Source organism: Macrotis lagotis, chromosome 4 (genome assembly GCF_037893015.1).
Source record: "Macrotis lagotis isolate mMagLag1 chromosome 4, bilby.v1.9.chrom.fasta, whole genome shotgun sequence".
Lineage (NCBI taxonomy): Eukaryota > Metazoa > Chordata > Mammalia > Peramelemorphia > Peramelidae > Macrotis > Macrotis lagotis.
The window spans coordinates 262,530,755-262,553,005 of NC_133661.1; the positions used below are offsets into that span (position 1 = coordinate 262,530,755).

The following is a 22,251-nucleotide window of genomic DNA, read 5'->3' on the forward strand; positions in this document are numbered from 1 at the left end:
TAGTAAAATTTGGCATCTGTTGAGTGCCTGAGGAATCAAAAATGATGTGAAAGTTGTTATCCTGAATGAATGGAAGAATGGTGATGCCCTCAACAGAAACAGAGATATTTGGAAGAAGAGTGGCTTTTGGGGAAAAGATAATGTTTTCTTCTAGATGTTGATGTGCATACACACACACACACACACACACACACACACACACACACAAACACACACACAACCTATGAGCCATGATAGAAGTAGATATAATGAACCTCATGGAAACTTGATGTTGCCAAGAAAAAAAGATTATATAGAGAGGAAAATAGAGCCAAGGACAGAGCCTAAATGAAAATCCATATTTAGGGAATCTGATATGAGTGATACCCAGCAAATAAGACTGAATGGTCAGACATGAAGGAAAAACCAGGAGATTAGAAAGCCCAGAAAAAAAGATGATCAACACACTGCAGCAGAAAAGTCATAAAGTATGAGAACTGTAGGGAAAACCTCTCAGATTTGGCTACAAAAAAATTATTTTTAATTTCAAAGAGCACAGTTGAGTGATGAAGTCAGAAGGCACATTATAAAGGATTAAAGAGTGATGAGAAAGGAAATGAAGATGATGAGTTTAGATAGATTTTTCTAAATTTGGCTGATAACCATTTGAGAGGACCATAGGATTTAATGAAGGTTTATTAAGGATGGGAGAGACTCTGGGAGAGACTCAGGCATATTTGAAGGTAGTAGAAAAGTAGAAAAGAAAACAGTAGATAGGGAGAAGTTTAAAATTACAGCCGGCAGGAGAAGATGAAGGGGATAGGATAAGGGTCTATGTACTGGGGTTGCCTCAAGCAGAAAGAAAAGCCATCTTATTGAGAAATGGAAGAAAAAATATCTAGGGTGATGTCAAAGAATGCACAGTAGTGGCCTCAATTATCTCACTTCAAAAAGACGAGAAGTCTTTGACTTAGTGAGAAGGGAATTGGAGAAGCTGTGTAAAATTGAAAAGAGAAGACAAAATTTTGAATAATCTTGACTAGGAATAAGGAAATTAAGAGGAAGAAAAGGATTACCTTATTGCAGTGAGAGACCAGTTGAGATCAGTTGGCATGAATCTAGCCACTAATTTACATTACATTTCCACTCAACAAGTAGGAGTGATAGAGGTAGATGGTGGTAGTAATCCAGCATTGATCAGAGTCAATACTTCTATTATCTATTTCCCCCTTTTCAGATTTAACAGCTTGAAAATATTTTGGTGTTAAAGTTATCGTAATTCATACAGCTTCTTCTCATGTCATCCTTTCCTCTGAAAATTTCATTTTTGCTCTATCTAGTCAGTGATCTCAAATTCTTGAATGACTTCAGCTTTGATAATTAATTGTTTCTTGTGTGTTAATATAAGATCAATCTCTTCTCTTTTTTTACTAAGCTATCTGGTATGTTGTTTATCCAGTGTCTTCTAACTTTCTAAAATTTGTGTGTGTGTGTGTGTGTGTGTATTTGTGTGTGTGTATGTGTATGTTGCTTCTGGATTTAGGTATTTGGACTTCTATCAATAATTTCTTAATCTTTCAGCTGTATTTTCCATTTTGCTTTTGGGTTTTGATTTATGGGGGTTTTGTTTTGTTTTGTTTATGATGATAATGCTCCCATATCCAACTTTGCATTGAAGTTCCTGGATGTCAAGATACTAGATTTAAAGGACCTTATCAAGTTCTTCATAGTATTTCTCTACTTCATTGTCTATGTCTTTCTTTTTAACAGAAATGGCAACTTTTTTCACAGTAACCATTTTGTTCACAATAATCATGAAAATTTCAATGTGAGATGATAATATATCCACATAATCTTATTTCCTTTGGGGAACCCATATGATATCAACTATACAGTTACTTCTTTTAGCTCTTTAAAGAGAATCTGCAAACCATCCTTTCATTTAACTACAACTCGTTTGTCAGCATTGATGTGTTGTCATTCTTTGGCCATTGGTCAAAAAAAGTCACATTTAGAGTACCAAAAATGAAATTAAAGTTTATAGGTATTCTAAAAATTTCTTAGCACCTTTTTCTGTCTCTCTACCAACTGTCACTGTGGAAGAGGGAATAGAATATATAAGACTGAGTGCCATTTTTTAAATTTTTGTCTTATTTTAGGAATTTCCATGGCCAAAGAATACATCATCTAATGGCCATTCTATTAATAATGAACTTCTTCATATTTAGAAAGACTGGTCCTCAAATTGCTCATCACTATAAAAGCTCCTTCTACCTGCTGTATTAAATGAGAAGTTTCATATGAATATTATCTATATCATTTTTTTATGCAGGAATACATGCAGTTCATCATTATTAAGTCCCTCATATTTTAGCCTTCTCTTCAACTCTCTATGCTTCACCTGCGTCCTGAATTTGAAGGTCAAACTTTCTGTTCAGCTCTGGTAAACTGATTTTTTTACTGTTTCTTACAAAACACTTTCTCTTCTCTGCCTTTTTAATAGCTGTTATCCATGCTTGGAATGAACTCTTTCCTTTTAGGATCCTTATTTCCCTTCAAGGCTTGGCTCAGGTACCAATTTCTCTCCTTCAGCCATTTTCAGTTGTGAATGACTTTTTGTGACCTCATTTGGGACTTTCATGGCAAAGAGACTGGAGTGTTTTGCCATTTTCTTCAGTAGCTCATTTTTCAGACAAGGAAACTAAGGCAAACAGGGTTAAGTGACTTGCTCAGAGTCACACAGCTAGTGTTTGAGGTTAAATTTGAGCTTAGGAAGAGGAATCTTCTGGATTCTAAGTCACTATTCTATCCAGTTCTGCCCATCAACTTCTATGTGAAGCTTTTTATGATTCCCCAAGCTGCTAATGCTTTCTTCCCCAGCAACGACTTTGTATATTTTCTATGTCCTTATGAATGTTCATTAAGAGCATTACTTGTGTTCATTAAGAACACATTAAGTGGGCCAACTAGGTGGTGCAATGGATAGAGCACCAGCCCTGGAGTCAGGAGTACCTGAGTTCAAATCCGCCCTCAGATACTCAATAATTACTTAGCTGTGTGGTCTTGAGCAAGCCACATTGCCTTGCAAAAAAAAAATCTAAAAAATAAAAAAAACACATTAAGAGCAGGTACTTGTGCCCTTTGTCTTTGTAAACCCCCCCCCCCAGGTCCTAGCAAATTTCCTGGCACAGATTAAAATGCATGTTAGTTTGGTTGAATTATACTTCTAAAGACATGAAAATAGCTATGGTTAGGTCATTTTTTACATCAGAATGACTAATAGTGAATCCAAATGAGGTGCAATTTACCAGATGTCCTATTCTGACCAGTCTAGCAAGAGACCTCAGTGAAACATGGGGAGAAAAGAAACAAACATGAGGCCTATCTACTTGAAAAATAGTAAGAAATTCTGAATCAGCAAAGTTCTAAACACTAATACCAGATAAAGCAAGAGGCAAAATCAAGTGTATTATAGTGGACATAATTTCAACTAATATCATTGCAAAAGGAAAGGAGAATGCTGGATTAGAAACATTTGAGCAAAATTATAGCAAGAGCAATCAAAGTACAAAGGACAACAATGGGTAATCTGTTGTTTAATAATGGTAATAACTTCATTTATATAGCCCTTTAGATATTTCTTCTCAACATGAGGTGTATAGGAAGTATTATTATCCCCATTTTTGTGAATGGGAAAGTAGACTCAGAAAGATAAAATGACATGTCCATGCATGACAGCCACCATGTCACCTCAGATCTTGAACTTGACTCCAAATCATTGCTCTTTCTGAGCTGTCTCTTATGTTGCTTGAAAGAACTTCTGAGATCTTCTAACTCTAAAACACATAAGACTTGTCAGTGAGATCAGAGACAGCATGGCCTTGGACTTAAGAAGACCTACCTGTGATGCTTGCTAGACAAGTTATTAAATCTCTTTACCTCAGTTTCCTCATCTGTAGCAGGAATTTTATGTATATTTACATATATATATAGTCATATATATTCATATAGTACCTTCCTCATAAAGTGGGATTAAATGATGTATAAAATCTACTCTATAAACTTTTAAGACACTATATTAATATCATGTGCCATTTTCATCAGCATTAGTCCTTCAACAATGTAAAGATGAGGTACCATCATCATCATTATTATTATTAATTCCACTCTTTAGAGAAATCCTCTAAGCCCTAAAGGGACTTGACAAGCTAAATTAACCTCAGAATATGTTGAAATGAAGATCTATCAACAGAGACTATTAAAATTGGAAGAGAACTTCAAGATCATGCAGTTCACCCTGCCATGCAGAAATTACCTCCACAATTTTCCCCCTTCAGGCTTTATATCCTCAGTTCCTTCAACCATTCCTCATAGGTCTTGGTTTTATGCTTCTTCATTATTCTTAGCTACAGTTCTGTGAGGGCTCAATTTTTCAATATCCATCAGATTTTGATGCCCAGAAGAAAACAAAGAGTAGGATTCAAAATGCAAGCTGACTGATAGAAAATACAGTGACGCTGGACTTCCTTGGAGTAGATGTGAAAAAAAGCCAAGATGGTGGAGTGAAGGCAGGAAATCCCAGCAGCAATCCTTTAATAATGGCTAACCATATCCTAGATGGCAAAACCCACAAAAAGACTGAGTAAAATAATTTTCTAGCCCATGATAACTTTGAAGATCTGGAGGAAAGATCTATTATACCATAGTTGGAAAGGGTGCTGGCCATACTGGAGCAAACTGACTCCAGTAACAGCCCATGAGGTGCCTGGGTCCCTGGGGGTGCCTTGATCTTTGGCAGCGGGGCAGTTTTCTCAACCCAGGGATTGCCAAGGATAGCTTGGAAGGCAGGAAAAACTGCCAAACCAGAGTGAGCCATGGGACTTAGTCCATAACAACCTCAGCCCCTGGGGAAGAGGAGCAGGCCTGGGGAACCATCCAGCAGCTTCTTACAGAGACTCAGCCCATAGCCAGTACGGGGGTCAGGGAAGACTGCAGAGGGCTCTCTGTTATCCCTGATAATCAGATCCAGATCACACACACAGTCTGAGTCACAGTCTCAGAAAAAGGAAGTTTATGACCATTAGTGGAGCAGGGACCCTCCTCATAGTTCCAGGGCAGAGGGGAGAGCTTGTGGTCAGCCACAGACCAGAGCACACACCAGGAGAGTAGTCAGAACCTCTCATAAGTCCTTGAAGATCCCTGGGTGGGGGGTCCCTGAAAACAACTTCAAAAACCCTCAAAAGCTTGCAAAAGTATATTCTCCACCCTGGAACAGAGCCCCACTTTAATCAAGAGTTAAAATCAAATCATAGACTGGGGAAATGAGAAAACAACAGAAGAAAAGAAATCTGACCCTAGACAATTACTTTGGTCCCATGGAGGATCAAACTACACACTCAGAAGATAAAAAAGTCAAAGCATCTATTTCCAAAGCCTCCAAGAAATATATGAATTGGTCCCAGGCTATGGAAAAACTCAAAAGAGATTTTGAAAATCAAGTAAGGAAATTAGAGGAAAAACTGAGAAGTGAAATGAGAGCAATGTGGAAAAATCATCATGAAAACCAAGTGAGCAGTGTGGAGGAGATATAAAAAATAATGAAGAAAATAACATCTTAAAAGCTAATTTTGGGTGGCTAGGTGGTGTAGTGGATAAAGCACCGGCCTTGGAGTCAGGAGTACCTGGGTTCAAATCTGGTCTCAGACACTTAATAATTACCTAGCTGTGTGACCTTGGGCAAGCCACTTAACCCCATTTGCCTTGCAAAAACCTAAAAGGAAAAAAAAGCTAATTTAGGTTAAATGGAAAAAGTTTTCCAAAAGATCAATGAGGAGAAGAATGCCTTAAAAAACAGAATTGGCTATATGGAAAAGGAGATAAAGAAGGCTCTGAAAAAATAATTCCTTCAAATGTAGAATGGAGCTAAGGGAAACTGATGACTTTGTGAAAAACCAAAAAAAACCAAGAAACAAAATAAAAAAGAATGAAGAAACTAGAAGACCATGTGAAATATCTCATTAGAAAAACAACTGCCCTGGAAAAACAGATCCAGAAGAGATATTTTAAAAATTACTGGGCTACCTGAAAGTCAGGACCAGGAAAAGAGCCTAGACTTCATTTTTCAAGAAATTCTCCAGGAAAACTTCCCTGATATCCTAGAAGCAGAGGGAAAATAGAAATTGATGGAATTCCCAATAATCTTTTGGAAGAGATCCCAAAATAAAAACTCCTAGGAATATTATAGCCAAATTCCAGAACTCTCAGGTCAAAAGAGAAAATATTACAAGCAGCCGAAAGAAACAATTTAAATATCATGGAGTTATAGTCAGGATTACACAGTGTCTACATTAAGGGCTCCTAGAGCTTGAAATATGTTCTGGAAGGCAAAAGAGCTTGGCTTACAATCAAGAATCAACTAGCCAGCAAAACTGAATATCCTCTTTCAGGGGAAAAGATGGACATTCAATGAAATAGGGGACTTTCAAACTTTCCTGTTGAAATAACCAGAGCTCCACAGAACTTTTATTTTCAAGTAAAGAACTCAGGTGAAGCATAGAGAGGGTGGACAAGAAGGACTAATTATGAGGGATTTAAAGATGTTGAACTGTGTATATTCCTTCATGGAAAGATGATACTGATAACTCATATGAACCTTCTCATTTTATTAGGGCAGTTAGAAGGAGCATATATAGACAAGGCACAGGAGGGAGTTGAATATGGAGGTATAATATATTATAAAGATGAAGTCAATGGGCAAGAAAGGATGGAACTGGGAGAAAGGGAAAGGAGAATTGGAATGGGCAAAGTTATTTCATATAAAAGAGGTAAGAAAAAGTTTTTGCAATGGAGTGGAAGGGGGGAAGGTGAGGGGAAATGAGTGAGCCTTCATTCTCATTGGACTCAGAGAGTAAATAACATACACATTCAATAGGGTATAGAAATCTATCTTACTGTAGAGGAAAATAGGAGAGGAAAGGGATGGGAGAAAGGGGACGGGGAGGGGAGAGGAGAGTGTAGGTGTTAGAAGAGAGGGAAGAATGTGAGAGAGAAGAGTTAAATGCAACACCCTTTTGAGCAAAGACAGGGTAAAAGGAGAGAGGGAATAGCTTAAATGGGGGTGGGGAGGAAGAGGATGGAGGGAAATACATCTAGCAATAGCAACTGTAGAAAAAATGTTAAAGCAATTTCTCTGATGCACTTATAATAAAGAATGCTATGTATCTCAAAGACAGAGCTAATGGTATCTGAATGCAAACTGAAACATAATTTTTTTCTCTCACTTTATTTTTCTTGATGTTTCTCTTTTGGGAGAGAGATTATCTTTACTTTTACAACTAGACTATTATAATAATATAAAAAATTTAAATGGTTAGACAAATTTAAAAAAAATAATAAAGAGTCTCAGGGCAGCCAGGATCACATTTTGAGACCTCTTCGATTTTCTCTCTGAATCCTGTGATCCAGTCAACAGAGACTAATTTAATGATTTTGATATTGCTCAGCCATGTCCAACTCTTTGTGACCCCCTTTGAGGTTTTGGTAAAGATACTAGAATGGTTTACCATTTCCTTCTCCAGCTTATTTTATAGACTGGGAAAGTAAGGCAAACAAGGTGAAGTTACTTGCCTAGGGTCACACATCTAGTGACTATCTGAGGTCAGATTTGAACTCAGCTCTTCCTGACTCCAGACCTACTACTCTATCCACTGGACTAATTAGCAACTCTTATCCAAGATTAGCAAAGCTAGTCTATCTCTGAGCAACTGTAGTCATCATGCTAAAAAAATGGGGTCAGTTACTAGCAATACTCTTGCCATCTTCCTGATCCTAATACTACTCCATTGGAATAATCTATAGACAGATCATTTTGTGTGAAGCATAGTAAGCACAGTATAAATGCTAGCTATTATTATTACATATGTTGTCCCATGTTGATGATTCTAAACATCTAGGGATGGTCTGTGGTCTGTGATCTGGCTTGTCTTACAGATTCTTGTCTGAGATGGAATAAAGTTATTATTTTAGAATGGTAGAGAGTAAGTTCTCAGGAGCAGAATGAGAGAATCAACCAAATCACCATAGGTATAAAATGCTGTGTTGTTTGACAGAACATTTCTCCAAATGGAAAAAAGTAAAAAAAAATATTTCATGTAATTTTTCCCTTAATACATTAAAGAGGAAAAAATGTGCTATTTAATTTTTAGTTGTGCTTATCTTGTATTTCCATATAGGTTTAATTGCTGCTATCAGTTAATTCTGTCACGTTTTTGTTCCTGGGACTTCAGAGCATATGGTATTACAGGATTAAAGATAAATCGCATTTTTAAAATGAACAATCGTATTCTGAGACTGAAATTTGAAGATAAATTCCAAAAGTTTTTGGACAGTGAAGATGCAAATGATTCAGAGTAAGAAGTTTAATCTTACAAAGAATTTTTTTTGTTATAGTTTGATTTTGTTTTAAAGGAGTTGCCTCCTTAGTTTTACAGATGGTAGATGAACAAATACCATTTATTAGTCAATTAGTCAATTAGTCAGTACTTTTTTTTGAGTTTTTATGATAATGAGTTTTAAACTGTCTTTTTTTCAAATTATTCTTAAGGAACTACCGAGATATGATGGAATACCTTTTTTATATTTTTGATCCAGAAGTTCCCCTAAAGAAAAAGCATCTGCTACAAATACTTGAGAAAGGATTCAAAGAGATTGAAACAAACAGGGTAACTGAAAATGTCAATAGAATAGTTCTTTCAATTTATAATATAATTCTTCATTAAAGAGTTAGCATAACTCCTATATTCTCTTTCTTCCTTCTCTCTTATATCATTTTGTTAATTGATGTTCTATGCAAAGATTTTTGTTAGTTCGTAAAAATTAATACTTCTTTAGGAGATCATAATAAGAAAATATCAATAAAGCAAATAAGTCTCTGCTACAGTGTTTCTCTTCATAGATACCATTAGCAAGAAATAAGAAGCATTATTATCTAGAAGATACTGAAATTGAAGAAATGTCAGTAAAATAAACATATCAAATCTTGTTTTAATCTTTGCAGTCAACTCTCAAAAAAGAAGCTGTAACCCTTGCTAACAGTTTCAGTCTGTGTGAGTGTCCCAGAATTGAATTTCTACAGAAACAAATCAAGGATGAAAAGAAAAAAACTCTTGATGCAGAAATGTACAGGCACGGTAATGTAAATGAACAGTATTTTAGAATCTTATGGTGAATTTTATTTGAATTGTATGTATTGATAAACTTCAAAAATTCTTAAAAAACATTTTATTTTGTTCTTATACCTTTTAACTATGCAATTTCTTTTTTATTTCAATCTAAGAAATTGAATGGAATGAGATTCATTTGAATATTTCAGCAATTTAAAATTCATTATTTTCTTTGATTCATTTTTAAAATAAAACATAAATGGACAAAAGAAGAACAAAATTAGCACATGAATAATTTTTAGGGGGAAAAAGTTATCTTAGATTATGTCATGGTGGCCTAACAAAAAAAAACTCAGAAAAAAGATCCTGCTTAGATGGCCAGAAAACCTAAATTTTGATGACTTATACAGAATCACCCAGAATATACCAGACAGCTTTTTTGGAAACAGTACAAAAGCTGCTTCTTCCCTTATAAGTCTCAAGTATAACCTTGGACAAACTAGAAGTAATGTCAGTAATGCTTTATGAATTGGCATATTTTGACATCTGAGCTTCCAATATGGTAGTTCATGAAATAATTCAACAGGCTTAGCCTTTTGTTTATAGCTTTGAATCTGAGAAAAGCAATCTTTTACAGATTCTTCTTAAGGACTCTGAGGCTTCACTTTAGGTCCATCATTCTCTAACACCCATAACTTAAGACTGAATCTGGGGGCTGATTAAGAGATGTGATGAGCAGGCTCTATATAATTCCACTTTACACTACTTTCTCTAAAGTTATGCCTATTCAAGTGGGAAAAACAAAGACTTCTTTATTCTTCATTCACTCATTCATTCCTTTATTCTCTTTGTTCTGCCAGGTGATCTGAACTAAACAGGACCCCATGTATTTTACATTCTTTATCTGGTCACACATAGCCAAAAATCAAGAGTTACGTACTTTTTTTTTTTAAGTCAGAGAATTAGGGACAGCTAGGTGGTGCAGTGGATAAAGCACTGGTCCTGGAGTCAGGAGACATGAGTTCAAATGTGGTCTCAGATACTTTTGTTTTTGAAAGGCATTTGGGGGTTAAGTGACTTGCCCAAGGTCACACAGCTAGGAAATTATTTAAGTATCTGAGGTCAAATTTGAACTCAGATCCTCCTGACTCCAGGGTTGGTACTCTATCCACTGTGCCACCTAGATGCCCCAGCCTCAGATATTTAATAGTTACCTAGCTGGTCATTGGGCAAGTCACTTACCCCATTGCCTTATAAAAACAAAAAAATCAAAGAATTATTTTCTCTTGTGATAACATTACTAACTGCTATTTATTTTCTCCCATATTTCCTCATTTATATCATAGTAAGAGCAAACAAATGGTTTTTAATTCAGATACCTATAATACATATTATATTCTATATACTCTCCTAACTTGGTCCCAGAAAATAATGTGCACAGTGATGATTTGCCTGGCTTCATAATTTGTATAATGACTCAAAGTAACCTCTCTTTGAAGGATAAATTAACTCAACAGAAAGTTTTACTTATTTTGCTAACTTTTTTAATTTTTAGAAAGATTTTACTTTGAATTTCACAGTTTTCCACTAATCTTGCTTCCCACCCCCTACTCCCCACAGAAGGCAGTCTGTTGGTCTTTACATTGTTTCTTTCCATGGTATACATTGATCTAAGTTGAATGTGAAGAGAAAGAAATCATATCCTTAAGGAAGAAAAAGAAAGTATAAATATCAAAATTACACAATAAGATAACTTTTAAAAAAATTAAGGTAATAGTCTTTGGTCTTTGTTCAAACTCCACAATTCTTTCTCTGGATACAGATGGTATTCTCCATCTCCAAAATTGTGCCTGATTGTTGCGCTGATGGAATGAGCAAATCCATCATGGTTGATCATCACTCCCATGTTGCTGTTAAGGTGCACAGTGTTTTTCTGGTTCTGCTCATTTCACTCAGTATCTGTTCATACAAATCCTTCCAGGCTTCTCTGAATTCCCATCCCTCCTGGTTTCTAATATAACAGTAGTGTTCCATGACATACATATGCCACAGTTTGTTAAGCCATTCCCCAATTGAAGGACATTCACTTAATTTCCAGTTCTTTGCCACCACAAACAGGGTACTAACATTTTTTAAAGATGAAGTATTCTTAAATCTTTAAAAAAAACTTTGGAGTTATTCAATCATTGGAAACTTTGCAAAAATGTTATTTTATAAGCATGAGCAACAAAACTATATTGTGAAATTATTATTATTATTATATCCTGAGTAAAGTATTTTATGTTTTTCCACATTTAGGCATACTCCTAATGACAAAAGTTTTTCTTGGACATAGCATTCAGGCTCGTGAACAGGATCCCATCTGTAAAATCAACTATCCAATGTTTAATTCAGTATTCATGCCTCAGGAAGGTTTACTAAGTATGTCTGCCATCATGGGTATCATAATTTCATCTTTCTTAGTGCTAAATATTTGTGTTTAGAGTGATATTTTTAACTCTTTAATTCCCACTTTTCATAGAACCTAATTTTTCCATTAAAAAATTGACTGTGTCAAACCTTTTTCCCTCCTCTTTTCCTATCTCTCTCCTCCCCAATTATTACATGTATACAGTATTACATGTATCCAACTTAGAAGTGTGGAATTGTGAGAAGAAAGTAATGACAACATCAAGGAATGCAAAATTATTATTTGAGGTAATAGAGGGTTTGATGTAGTACGATACAAATTGCTGTCCATCTGGCAAAAAGATGAGAGGACTTGGATAGGAAAGTAAAAAAGATATAGTGTAAAAGCAACAAAAAATAAAACAATTTTTAAAATTTGTGAATAAAATGGCATCAATCAGGGGGTGAGTAAAATTATTTTATGGATATAAAGAGTTAAAAAAACAGTTCAAAATTAAGTGTTGTCTATAGGTGTAGGTGGTGAAGAGAAAAGGAAAAGACCTACTTTATTTTAGGAGGCTATATGTTTGTATTTAAGATTTGTTATCATTTTTAAAACATAAATGGAAAAATCTAAATATTTTGAAATTGTGATCTTTTTATTTTAGGTTCCTTAATGTCACACAAAAACTGTTGCAACTTTCAGCAGAGCAAGTGGTTTGTGTTTGATCATGACCTAGTCTTGCCGGAGTACATCATTGAATTTGAGTATATAACATTGGTATGTGTATTTTTGCTTTTGTTTTGTTTTTTGTTTGTTTTTTGAATGCAATAGAACTCCTCTGGAGATACAGGAATGAGTCAACTAAATTATTCAACTATTGGTACAACATGCATGGTTTTCGTTTTTTAAGGATGTGATTTTATTCACATATTAGATCTGACCCAACATATGAATTAGCTATTATGGTAGGATTTCCCCACAGTTATTGTGAGTAAATCATAGGGAGAAGATACAGGAACTAGTAATTAAAACTCAGAACCATTTCTTGATATTTGATGATTTTTAAATTTATTTTGATTTTTGATGATTTGTTGATTTTTGTTGATGACTACCATGATTCTCATCACTGGAAATACTATTAACCACAAGTAAAAAGTCCCCCTCTATTATTTTACTTTGTTAATAATAACTGAAAATTTATATAACATTTTAAGATTTACAAAAATACATTCTTTTTTGTTATTTTATTTTATTTTTTCCAATTGCTTGCAAAGATAGTTTTCAACATTTATCTTTTTTACAAGCTTTTGAGTTCCACATTTTTCTACCTCTCTTCCCTATCCCCTCTCCATGATAGTAATCTTATACAGATTATACATGTGCAATCATATTTAACATATTTGCCTATTATTCATGTTAGGAAATTAAAATCAGAACTAATGGGAAAGAAACTATGAGAAAGAAAAAAACATAAAACAAGTTTTTAAGTGTGAAAATAGTATGCTTTGTCTGCAATGTGACACCATAATTTTTCCTCTGAATATGGATAGCTTTTTCCATCACAAGTCTTTTAGAGTCCCTGATCACTGAACTGTTGAGAGGAGCTAAGACATAAAGTTGCTGTCAGTGTATGTAATGTTCTCTTGGTTCTTCCCACTTCACCCAGCATCAGTTTATGTGAGTCTTTCCACATTCTTTGAAGTCTACCCATTCATGATTTCTTTCAGAATAATAGTATTCTATCACATCATAATACCACAATTTTCATCCATTCCCCATTTGGTGAGCATCAATTTCTTCAATTCTTTGCCATTTCAAAAAAACCATTATAAATATTTTTGTACATGTGGGTCTTTCCCCTTTTTTATGATTTCTTGGGATACAGGCCTAGTAGTAATGTTTGTCCTTCATTTTCAAAGAAGACCTCAACATCAGGGAGATGATGCCATGACAAGCACATGAATTGGATTTGAGTGAGGGGGTGCTGTGCTAAGTCATCAGTTTTACTTTCTCCTTCAGAGTCATCTGGATCCAGTATCCAGATATGGATCAGGATGACTGGAGATAGCCCAGAATAGGAGGCAATCAGGATTAAGTGACTTGCCTGTGGTACTATATTACTGGGTCAAAGGGTATGCATAGTTTTATAGCCCTTTGGGTATTATTCCAAATTGCTCCACAGAAAGGTTGGATCAGTTCACATATCCACCAACAGTGTATTAGTGTCCCAGTTTTCCTACTTCTCCTCCATCATTGATAATTTTCCTTTTTTGTAGTTTTAGCCAATCTGATAGATCTGAGGTGGTATTTTAATTTGATTTTTTTCTCTAATCAATAATGATTTAGAGCATTTTATCAAATGACTATAGGTAACTATACTTATTTAATCTTCATCTGAAAACTGCCTATTCAGAACCTTAGAAAATATTTTCAGTCTATTATTTTATTTAAATCTCTGAATAACCCTCTGAGGTATACTATAGTGTTATCCTTATTTTACAGATGAAACTGAGGCTCATTGTTTTAAGTGACTCCTACTATGACACCAATAAAACTTAATTTTCTTTTAAAATTTCTATTTCATCTGTTCAAAAATAGTACTGCTTCACATAAATTGTTTAAACATTTTAATAAATATTCTTTGCTTAGGTCAAGACTCATTCTTTATTTTCTACACTCAACAATGTTATTGCAGAAGGAGCAAAAAAAAATCTAGATGGATCATTATTGTCTCATGACTTGAAAACTGATGAGGAAGTTATAGAAATGGAGCCCAGGTTAAAGTCTAGAGCAAAACTTAATAATTTGGATGAAAAAGCAATACTTTCATTTACCAAGACTAATATGTACAGCCAAATAGTGGTGAGTATTGTGTAATTTTAAATGAGGTCTAGAACCAAGAACTTGAAATTATCATTTGACATTTGAGGACTAGATCTTCTTCATAATATAGCTGAACCAAAAGTGGTAGAACCAAGTTTTATATGATATATTTCAGAGCAATTTAACCTTCTGGTTTCCAGATAAGATGAACAATGGATCCTAAATTAGTCAAGTAAATTAAATTTATTTAATATATAGATCCAGAAAATCAACAAGTTACTCTTAATAATTAAGAAGCATGATATGGAGAAGTTTCATCTTTACAGACCAAGTCATCAGTATATGAATTGCAGGCAATTCTGTTTTACTTTGAGACTGTTATAAACAAAATTATTCTAAATTATACCTTTCTGAAAGAGAGCTCTGTGTATGTATGTATGTATGTATGTATGTGTGTGTGTGTTTGTGTGTGAAAGAAAGAGATACAAAGACAAAGAGAGTCAGAGAACTGTAAAATGAAAGCTGTGAACCTCACTTTAATAACTTTGGTTTCATGGATGGATCATAGGATCATTGATTCTGAGCTATAAATTGACCATAGATGTCCTTTCATTTAAAGAGAGGAACATTGAGGCTCAAAAAGATTTTAGTGACTTTCTTAGGACCCCAGAGGTAGTTAATATATGATTTGGGATTCAAACACAGGATTTCCTAATTCCAAGTTTACAATTTTATCCACTGACAGATATCTAATTAATATTTCATTAGAGTTGACTCATAGTACTCAGGATGGATGGGCAGCTCGGTGGCCAAATGGATAGAGTTCTGGACTTGGAATCAGGATGACTCATCTTCCAGAGTTCATATCCAACCTCAGACACTTAGTAGCTGTGTGACCCTGGGCAAATCACTTAACCCTGTTTGCCTTAATTTCCTTATCAGTAAAGGAAATTTAAATGACAAAATCCAATATTTTTGCCAAATCCCAAGTGGGGTCATGAAGGGTTGAAACCAATTGAAAAATTCCTGAACATCTCAAAGTGGAAAGGGACAACCCCCTTCAAGTTTCTTTCAAAATTAAATCCATATACACTCCTAAGAAATTATGAGACTTAAATTTTATCAAGAATTTCAGAAATAATTTTTAGAGACCATGTCTTCTTCAATTAAGTATTGAATATTCATTACTGTAAATTCAATCAGAGCAGTTTATAATGAGATGTAATGAGAGGGGTGCAGCTAGATGGTGCAGTGGAAAGAACACTGGCCCTAAAGTCAGGAGGACCTGAATTCAAATCCAGCCTCAGACACTTAATAATTTCCTAGCTGTGTGACCTTGGGCAAGTCACTTAACCCCATTGCCTTAAATTTAAAAAAAAGAGATGTGGTGAGAGGCATGAAATAAATAGGCTAACCAAAATAGTTAATTTCTATGTTACCAGAACACAATTAAACACTAAAAATTATAGTCTGACAAATTTTTCTATTCCGTTTTCTTGAGTTGTGGTGTATCTTCTAGGAAATATATAAATAACATACTATACTGCATAGGAAACAATAAAAATATCAGGAAAAATTTCAGGCCAATTTTGATGTATACATAGTTTATTTTAGGTGACTCCTTCCCTCTTTGCCATCCTACTAAATACCATATTGATAAGGCTCTTCTTTTTGATCTACTGTCTTAATGCTACTTTTTTCCTACCTGAGGTCTGACCTTATCATTCTCTCTTCTTTTAAACCATATTTCATCCCTTTAGAATTAATCTGATAAATTGATCTATGCTAATAAAAATGTATCAACTGCACCTTTAATTCTTTCAGTTGTTTACTCATTTTTCAGTCACGCCCAATTCTTCATTACCCTATTTTCTGCCAAAAATACCGATGTGATTTGCCACTTCCTTCTCCAGATCATTTTAAACATTAGGAAAGTGAGGCAACAAAGTTAAGTGACTTGCCCAGGGCCACACTACTAATAGGGCATATATGAATTCAAGAATGTGATTATTCTGTTCATCCCCTTAACTTCTTTCTTGTTTATTTTTTAGTTTGATTTATCTAGCTTTGAGAGTAGAAAGCTGAAGTTTGGAAACCATCAACCAAATCATAGCATGCCTGCACTCTCTGATTTAGTGGAGGCAAGTCCCATCAAAATGAAACTATAGGTCACTATAAATATATATTAAAATATATACTTACACATACATACATACACACATACATATATGTGTCATTTTGTAAACTTAAGATCTATATAAATTTACCTAAGCTACTATCATTTATTTAGTAATAAATTATTATTCATATAGTTTGACTGCCTCTTTCCTCTTGTAATTTTAACTTTCCCTCTAAGAATTTAGATATATACTATTTGGTATATATTTGTTTATTATTGATATTACTTGATTTTTTATTTTTGATATTGATATTGTATAAATAATGGTCTGTAGTACCTTTTAGCCTAATTTAGTTTCCCTGATTATCTCTTTTTGATTAGATCAATTTTTGTTTCTGCTTTTGATATCATAATTACTACCCCACCTTTTCAACTTCAGATGAAGCATAAAGATTATACTCTAGCCATTTATTTTAATTCTGTGTGTGCTTGTCTACTTCAAATGTATTTCTTGTAACCATCATAGTCTGTTTTTTAATCCATTCTGCTATCTTCTTCTGCTTTATGGGTGGGTTCATCCCATTTGCATTCACAGTTATAATCAGTAATTGTATTTCCCTCCTTTCTTTATTCCTGTGTATTCTTCTCACTTTTTTACTCTCTCTCACCTCAAAAGTCTGTTTTGCACCTTCTAGCCCTGTAAATGCAAAGGTCCCCACTGTCCAGTGAGCTGCCATAAGCACTCCTCCCTACCCTGGTCTGTGACCAGGGCTCCTGTTACCCAGAGGTGACAAGCACCACTGCAATGGGGAGCACATAGGAGAAATGCAACTGGGATCTGCATCCAGTTCCAGAAAGTGGTCCCCTATAATCTCTTTGTGATCTCCTCCCAATCTGTGTGCTGTGTGCTTCTGAAGTTACTGTCTTGTAGATTACCAGTGGCCTGACTCAAGAATCCTTTATATCATTGTTTTCTTCATTCATATTTAGTGATAATTAATTATACTTTATGATTATTTATATTTGATAGTGATACTTTAGGAGACAAAGTTAGAAAGCACTACTGTACCTATAAAAGAAATCTGTGCTGGAGATGACACAATTTTGTCATCATTTATGTTGATTTTCAAGATATCTCAAAAAACAGAGATTTCAGACAAATAAAAAGGACCACAGATGTTGATATTATTTTTAAAAATATGAATGTTATTACTAAATCAATAATAATAGCTTAAGTAAATTTATATAGATCTTAAGTTTACAAAATGATACATATATGTATATGTGTATGTATGTGTAAGTATATACTTTGATATATATTTATAGTGACCTATAATTTCATTTCAATGGGACTTGCCTCCACTAAATCAGAGTACAGGCATGCCATGATATGGTTGATGGTTTCCATGAATTCAGTTCTATAATGGATCTCTGATTCCATTTATGTGAATGCTCTTTCTACTATTACAGATCACAACCTATATATAGCTTCTTAATTTGCCCATTCAGGAGTCTTGTCCACATCTTCCCACTAACCTTAAATGGAGTTCTAATCCAACCTAGCAAAAATCTATCTCTAGACCTCCTCTCACTTTGAAGATATCATTGAACATGAGAAAAATAGAGAAGAAAGAAGATATTTGCTTTATCTTTTCTATTCTCCTATGATTACCATTTTCAGGTTGATGGTGCCTTAACTGCCTGTCTTTGACAACTAATCCTCCTTGAACAATCTCTGCCTTCTCTGCTCTCTCCATTCTCAGTGACCCTAAATTTTATATGGCAAAAATCTCCTATTCTCTCATCCCAAACCCTAAATAATCAAAGTCCTTTGCATCATGAAGTCCCTTCTTTTGTGTGAATTATCTTGTTCATGCTTGGAGAAGCAATACTTGGTTTACCCTTGATTTTATTAGAAAAAAAATCTTAAGCATTTTTCTGTACAGATGAAGCTAGCTTTTGGCTTTTGATAGACAACTCTTTGGTATATTGAAGAATCATCTATATGTCTCTGTTTTGTAATATTTTATCATAATATGGTGGTATATTTTGTCAAAATCTTCATCTATGTCTATTGCTAATCATTATTTTGTTCTGGTACAACTCTAACCTGCTAATAATATATAATATTTTAATATTTTTGCTTTAGTCTCTTTGCTACTCACAACCAAAAGCCACCTGGTGATCTCATCAGAGGCTTTCAGGGTGACATGAAACCAACATGATCTAATGAATAGGACCTGAAGCCATTGGGATCTCAGATCTTAGCTGTTGAAGCTATAGCAAAGAACAAAGACAATTCCTAATGGATGAGGCAAGGAGACTGAGGCTCAATAAAGGTTTGATATAGGGAATCACAGTAGGAGACAAAGCAAAGACACAGAGATGGGTCTAGATCCAGCACCTGATGATATCTAGGTGATATAAAGGGTGTAGCAGGGAATATAACTAATTGGAGGTTAGGAAAAGATAGTACTTTTAAAGGTACCATAGGTAATGAAAAAAATACCATATATAAGAAATTGTTAAAAACATTTAAATACTTAAAGAAAATACTAATCAAGTTCCTGAGAGAAATATACAGTAAAAATATAGTAGTTAGATACCTTTTCAAACATAGACGTTAAAGATTAATAAGAAAGAATCTAAATGGAATTTTAGAGGTGTTAGATGTATTTTTATTGATTAATGAATAGGAATTGAAAGGGGTATATATATATACATATATATATATTTCTTGACTGTGAATAGATTTTTTACCAAAATCAACCTATTCTAGGGAATAAAACTCTCAAGAAATACAGAAAAGCAAAAATATTAAATACACATTCCATTGGCCATAGCATGGTCCTACCAAATTCAGTGAGTTAAATATAATTCTGATTCCTACAGGAAAAATCATAGTAGAGAAAGAAAATCAACTAAATAAATATTGATTAATATCTAATGCCTCTAATTAAAAAAACTTGAATGTGATATAAGCAAGTACTGTAACATTTTTAAAAATTATACACTATATCCATGTTTAATTATATCAGAAATGTAGATATTGTTTGACACCAAGAAAATTATAAATATAAGATCATACTAATGATAAAAATATCAAAAACTACATGATCATAATAATAGTTAGAAACTAGGGCTTTTGACAAAATACAACATATTTTAAATTTTTCAAAAGCAGACAAAGGTCTGACATCTCAAAAGTTATATCAACAAATATAGACACATTTATAAGAATAGGATTCATTCAACAATAGAAAATATATGAATATGTTCATAACAAATATGAATAGGAATTTTTTCCAAGAAGAAATTCAAGCTACCAACTGTATAAAAATGTGCCAAATCCCTAATAATGAAGAAAATACAAACCGAAACAACTTTGAGAATCTTCCTCATACCAATTAGATTAACAAAAAATTACAGAAGAGAAAAAATGACAGTTGTTGGAGGGTCTATGAAAAACATAGGTGTTAATGCATGTTTGTGAGCCTGTGAATTGGTCTAGCAATTCCTAAAATCAATTCATAATTATACTGAAAGATTCAGTAGATTTGACCCAGTCACACCACTACTAGACATATACCTTTAAAAAGTTTCATGTCAACAGAAAGAACCCTTGTGTTCAAAATGATCAATGATCCAGAGGAGGATTTTTTGCTCCCAGAAAAGACCTAGAAACATAAGGAATCCTTGTCCATTAGGAAATTATAACAATTTTGGCATATGAATATAATGAAATATTGTATCATAATAATTAAAGAGATACATCCAGAGAAACTTGGGGAGACTTGTATGAACTGATTCAGTAAAGAGAACCAGAGAAGAATAATTTATGCAATGATCACAATAATGTCAAAGCAGAGCAAAAAAACTTTGAAAGATAAAACATTGAACTTGAAATTTAAGAATAATGATCAATCATGATTGCAAAAGACATACGTTGAAGAATGATACCCATGTCTTGTTAGCAATGTGAGATTAACCATTGTGAAACAATATAAATCCAATCTATTAATGTTTATAACTTCGCTATATTTGTTAAAAGAGTGGGTTTCTATTTGAGGGTGAAATGAAAAATTGGGAGTAGAGTTAGTGAACAGTGATACAAGAAAAGATGAAAAGAAAACTGAATGGAATATTTACTTTAAAATACATGGAAGAGAGTAGGTGCAAGTTCAGAAAGAAAAGCAAATTTTTATCATGTTAAAATTTTAATTTCACAATTAAGGTTCAGTTTCCTATAAAAATTATATTTTCTGTTCTTTAGTAGCAGTGTTAAAAGAGATAGTATCCCCTTTATCCTACTAATGACTAGTTTTCCTAGCATAAAACTCTACTTTTCTTTTTTTTCAAATTGTAGTAGTTGTAGCCAATTATAAAAATTATAAAAACAAGCAATACAGTGCTAAATTTAAGTGCAATTATTTGATATTCTGATTTTTTCTGAATTGTTCAATATTATTTTCATATTTTTATAAAATACATATATCAAGTCAAATCTTGATTATTTTTTTGAAAGACTTCATTTTGTGTTTTACACTTTTTTACAATTTTTACAATTTTCCCCCTAATCTTACTTCCCCCTCACCCCCCATAGAAGGCAGTCCGTTAGTCTTTACATTGTTTCCATGGTATACATTGATCTAAGTTGAATGTGATGAGAAAGTAATCATATCCTTAAGGAAGAAAAATAAAGTATAAGAGATAGCAAAATTACATAACAAGATAACAGGTATTTTTTTAAGTTAAAGGTAATAGTCTTTGTTCAAACCCCCACATTTCTTTCTCTGGATACAGATGCTATTTTCCATTGCAGATAGCCCAAAATTGTCCCTGATTGTTGCACTGATAGAATGAGCAAGTCCATCAAGTTAATCATCACCCCCATGTTGCTGTTAGGGTGTACAATGTTCTGGTTCTGCTCATCTCACTCAGCATCAGTTCATGCAAATTCTTCCAGGCTTCTCTGAATTCTTATCCCTCCTGGTTTCTAATAGAACAATAGTGTTTTATAACATACATATACCTCAATTTGTTCAGCCATTCCCCAAATGATGGACATTCACTCAATTTCCAATTCTTTGCCACCACAAACAGAGCTTCTAGGAATATTGTACAAGTTATGTTTTACCCTTTTTCATGATCTCTTCAGGGTATAGACCCTGTAGTGGTATTGCTGGATCAAAGGGGTATGAACACTTTTATTGCCCTTTGTACATAATGCCAAATTGCTCTCCAGATGCATTCATATCCTAGATTTCCCACATCCCTTCCAATATTGATCATTGTCCTTTCTGGTCATATTGGCCAGTCTGAGAGGTGTGAGGTGGTACCTCAGAGATGCCTTAATTTGCATTTCTCCAATAAGTAATGATTTAGAGCAATTTTTCATATGACTATGGATCGCTTTGATTTCCTCATCTGTAAATTGCCTTTGCATATACCTTGACCATCTGTGAATTGGGGAATGGCTTTTTTTTGGAAATTTGACCCAATTCTTTGTATATTTTAGAAATGAGTCCTTTAGAAATACTAGTTATAAAAATTGTTTCCCAATTTACTACATTTCTTTTGATCTTGGTTACAGTAGTTTTGTCTGTGCAAAAATTTTTAAATTTAATATAATCAAAATTATCTAGTTTGTCTTAAATGGTGTTCTCCATCTCTTCCTTTCCATAGATCTGACAGGTAAACTACTCCTTGACCTTCTAGTTTGTTTATAATATTGCTTTTTTACCTGTAGAACCTGTATCCATGTTGATCTTATCTTG

At 33.8% G+C, this 22,251-nt stretch overlaps 1 protein-coding gene across 7 annotated transcripts in view; it reads left to right on the forward strand.

The window, feature by feature from the left end:
* LRRC9 (leucine rich repeat containing 9) overlaps positions 1-22,251 on the forward strand; it is a 195,131-nt gene that overhangs the window by 63,114 nt on the left and 109,766 nt on the right. For 6 of the 7 annotated variants that reach the window (XM_074235927.1, XM_074235928.1, XM_074235926.1 and 3 more), the window contains 6 exons: positions 8,211-8,387; positions 8,582-8,699; positions 9,035-9,167; positions 11,439-11,561; positions 12,197-12,309; positions 14,182-14,394. In XM_074235927.1, the coding sequence (XP_074092028.1) occupies positions 8,211-8,387; positions 8,582-8,699; positions 9,035-9,167; positions 11,439-11,561; positions 12,197-12,309; positions 14,182-14,394 (877 nt within the window). The remainder of the gene's footprint in view (positions 1-8,210; positions 8,388-8,581; positions 8,700-9,034; positions 9,168-11,438; positions 11,562-12,196; positions 12,310-14,181; positions 14,395-22,251) is intronic. The other variant, XM_074235932.1, reaches the window with a different exon arrangement.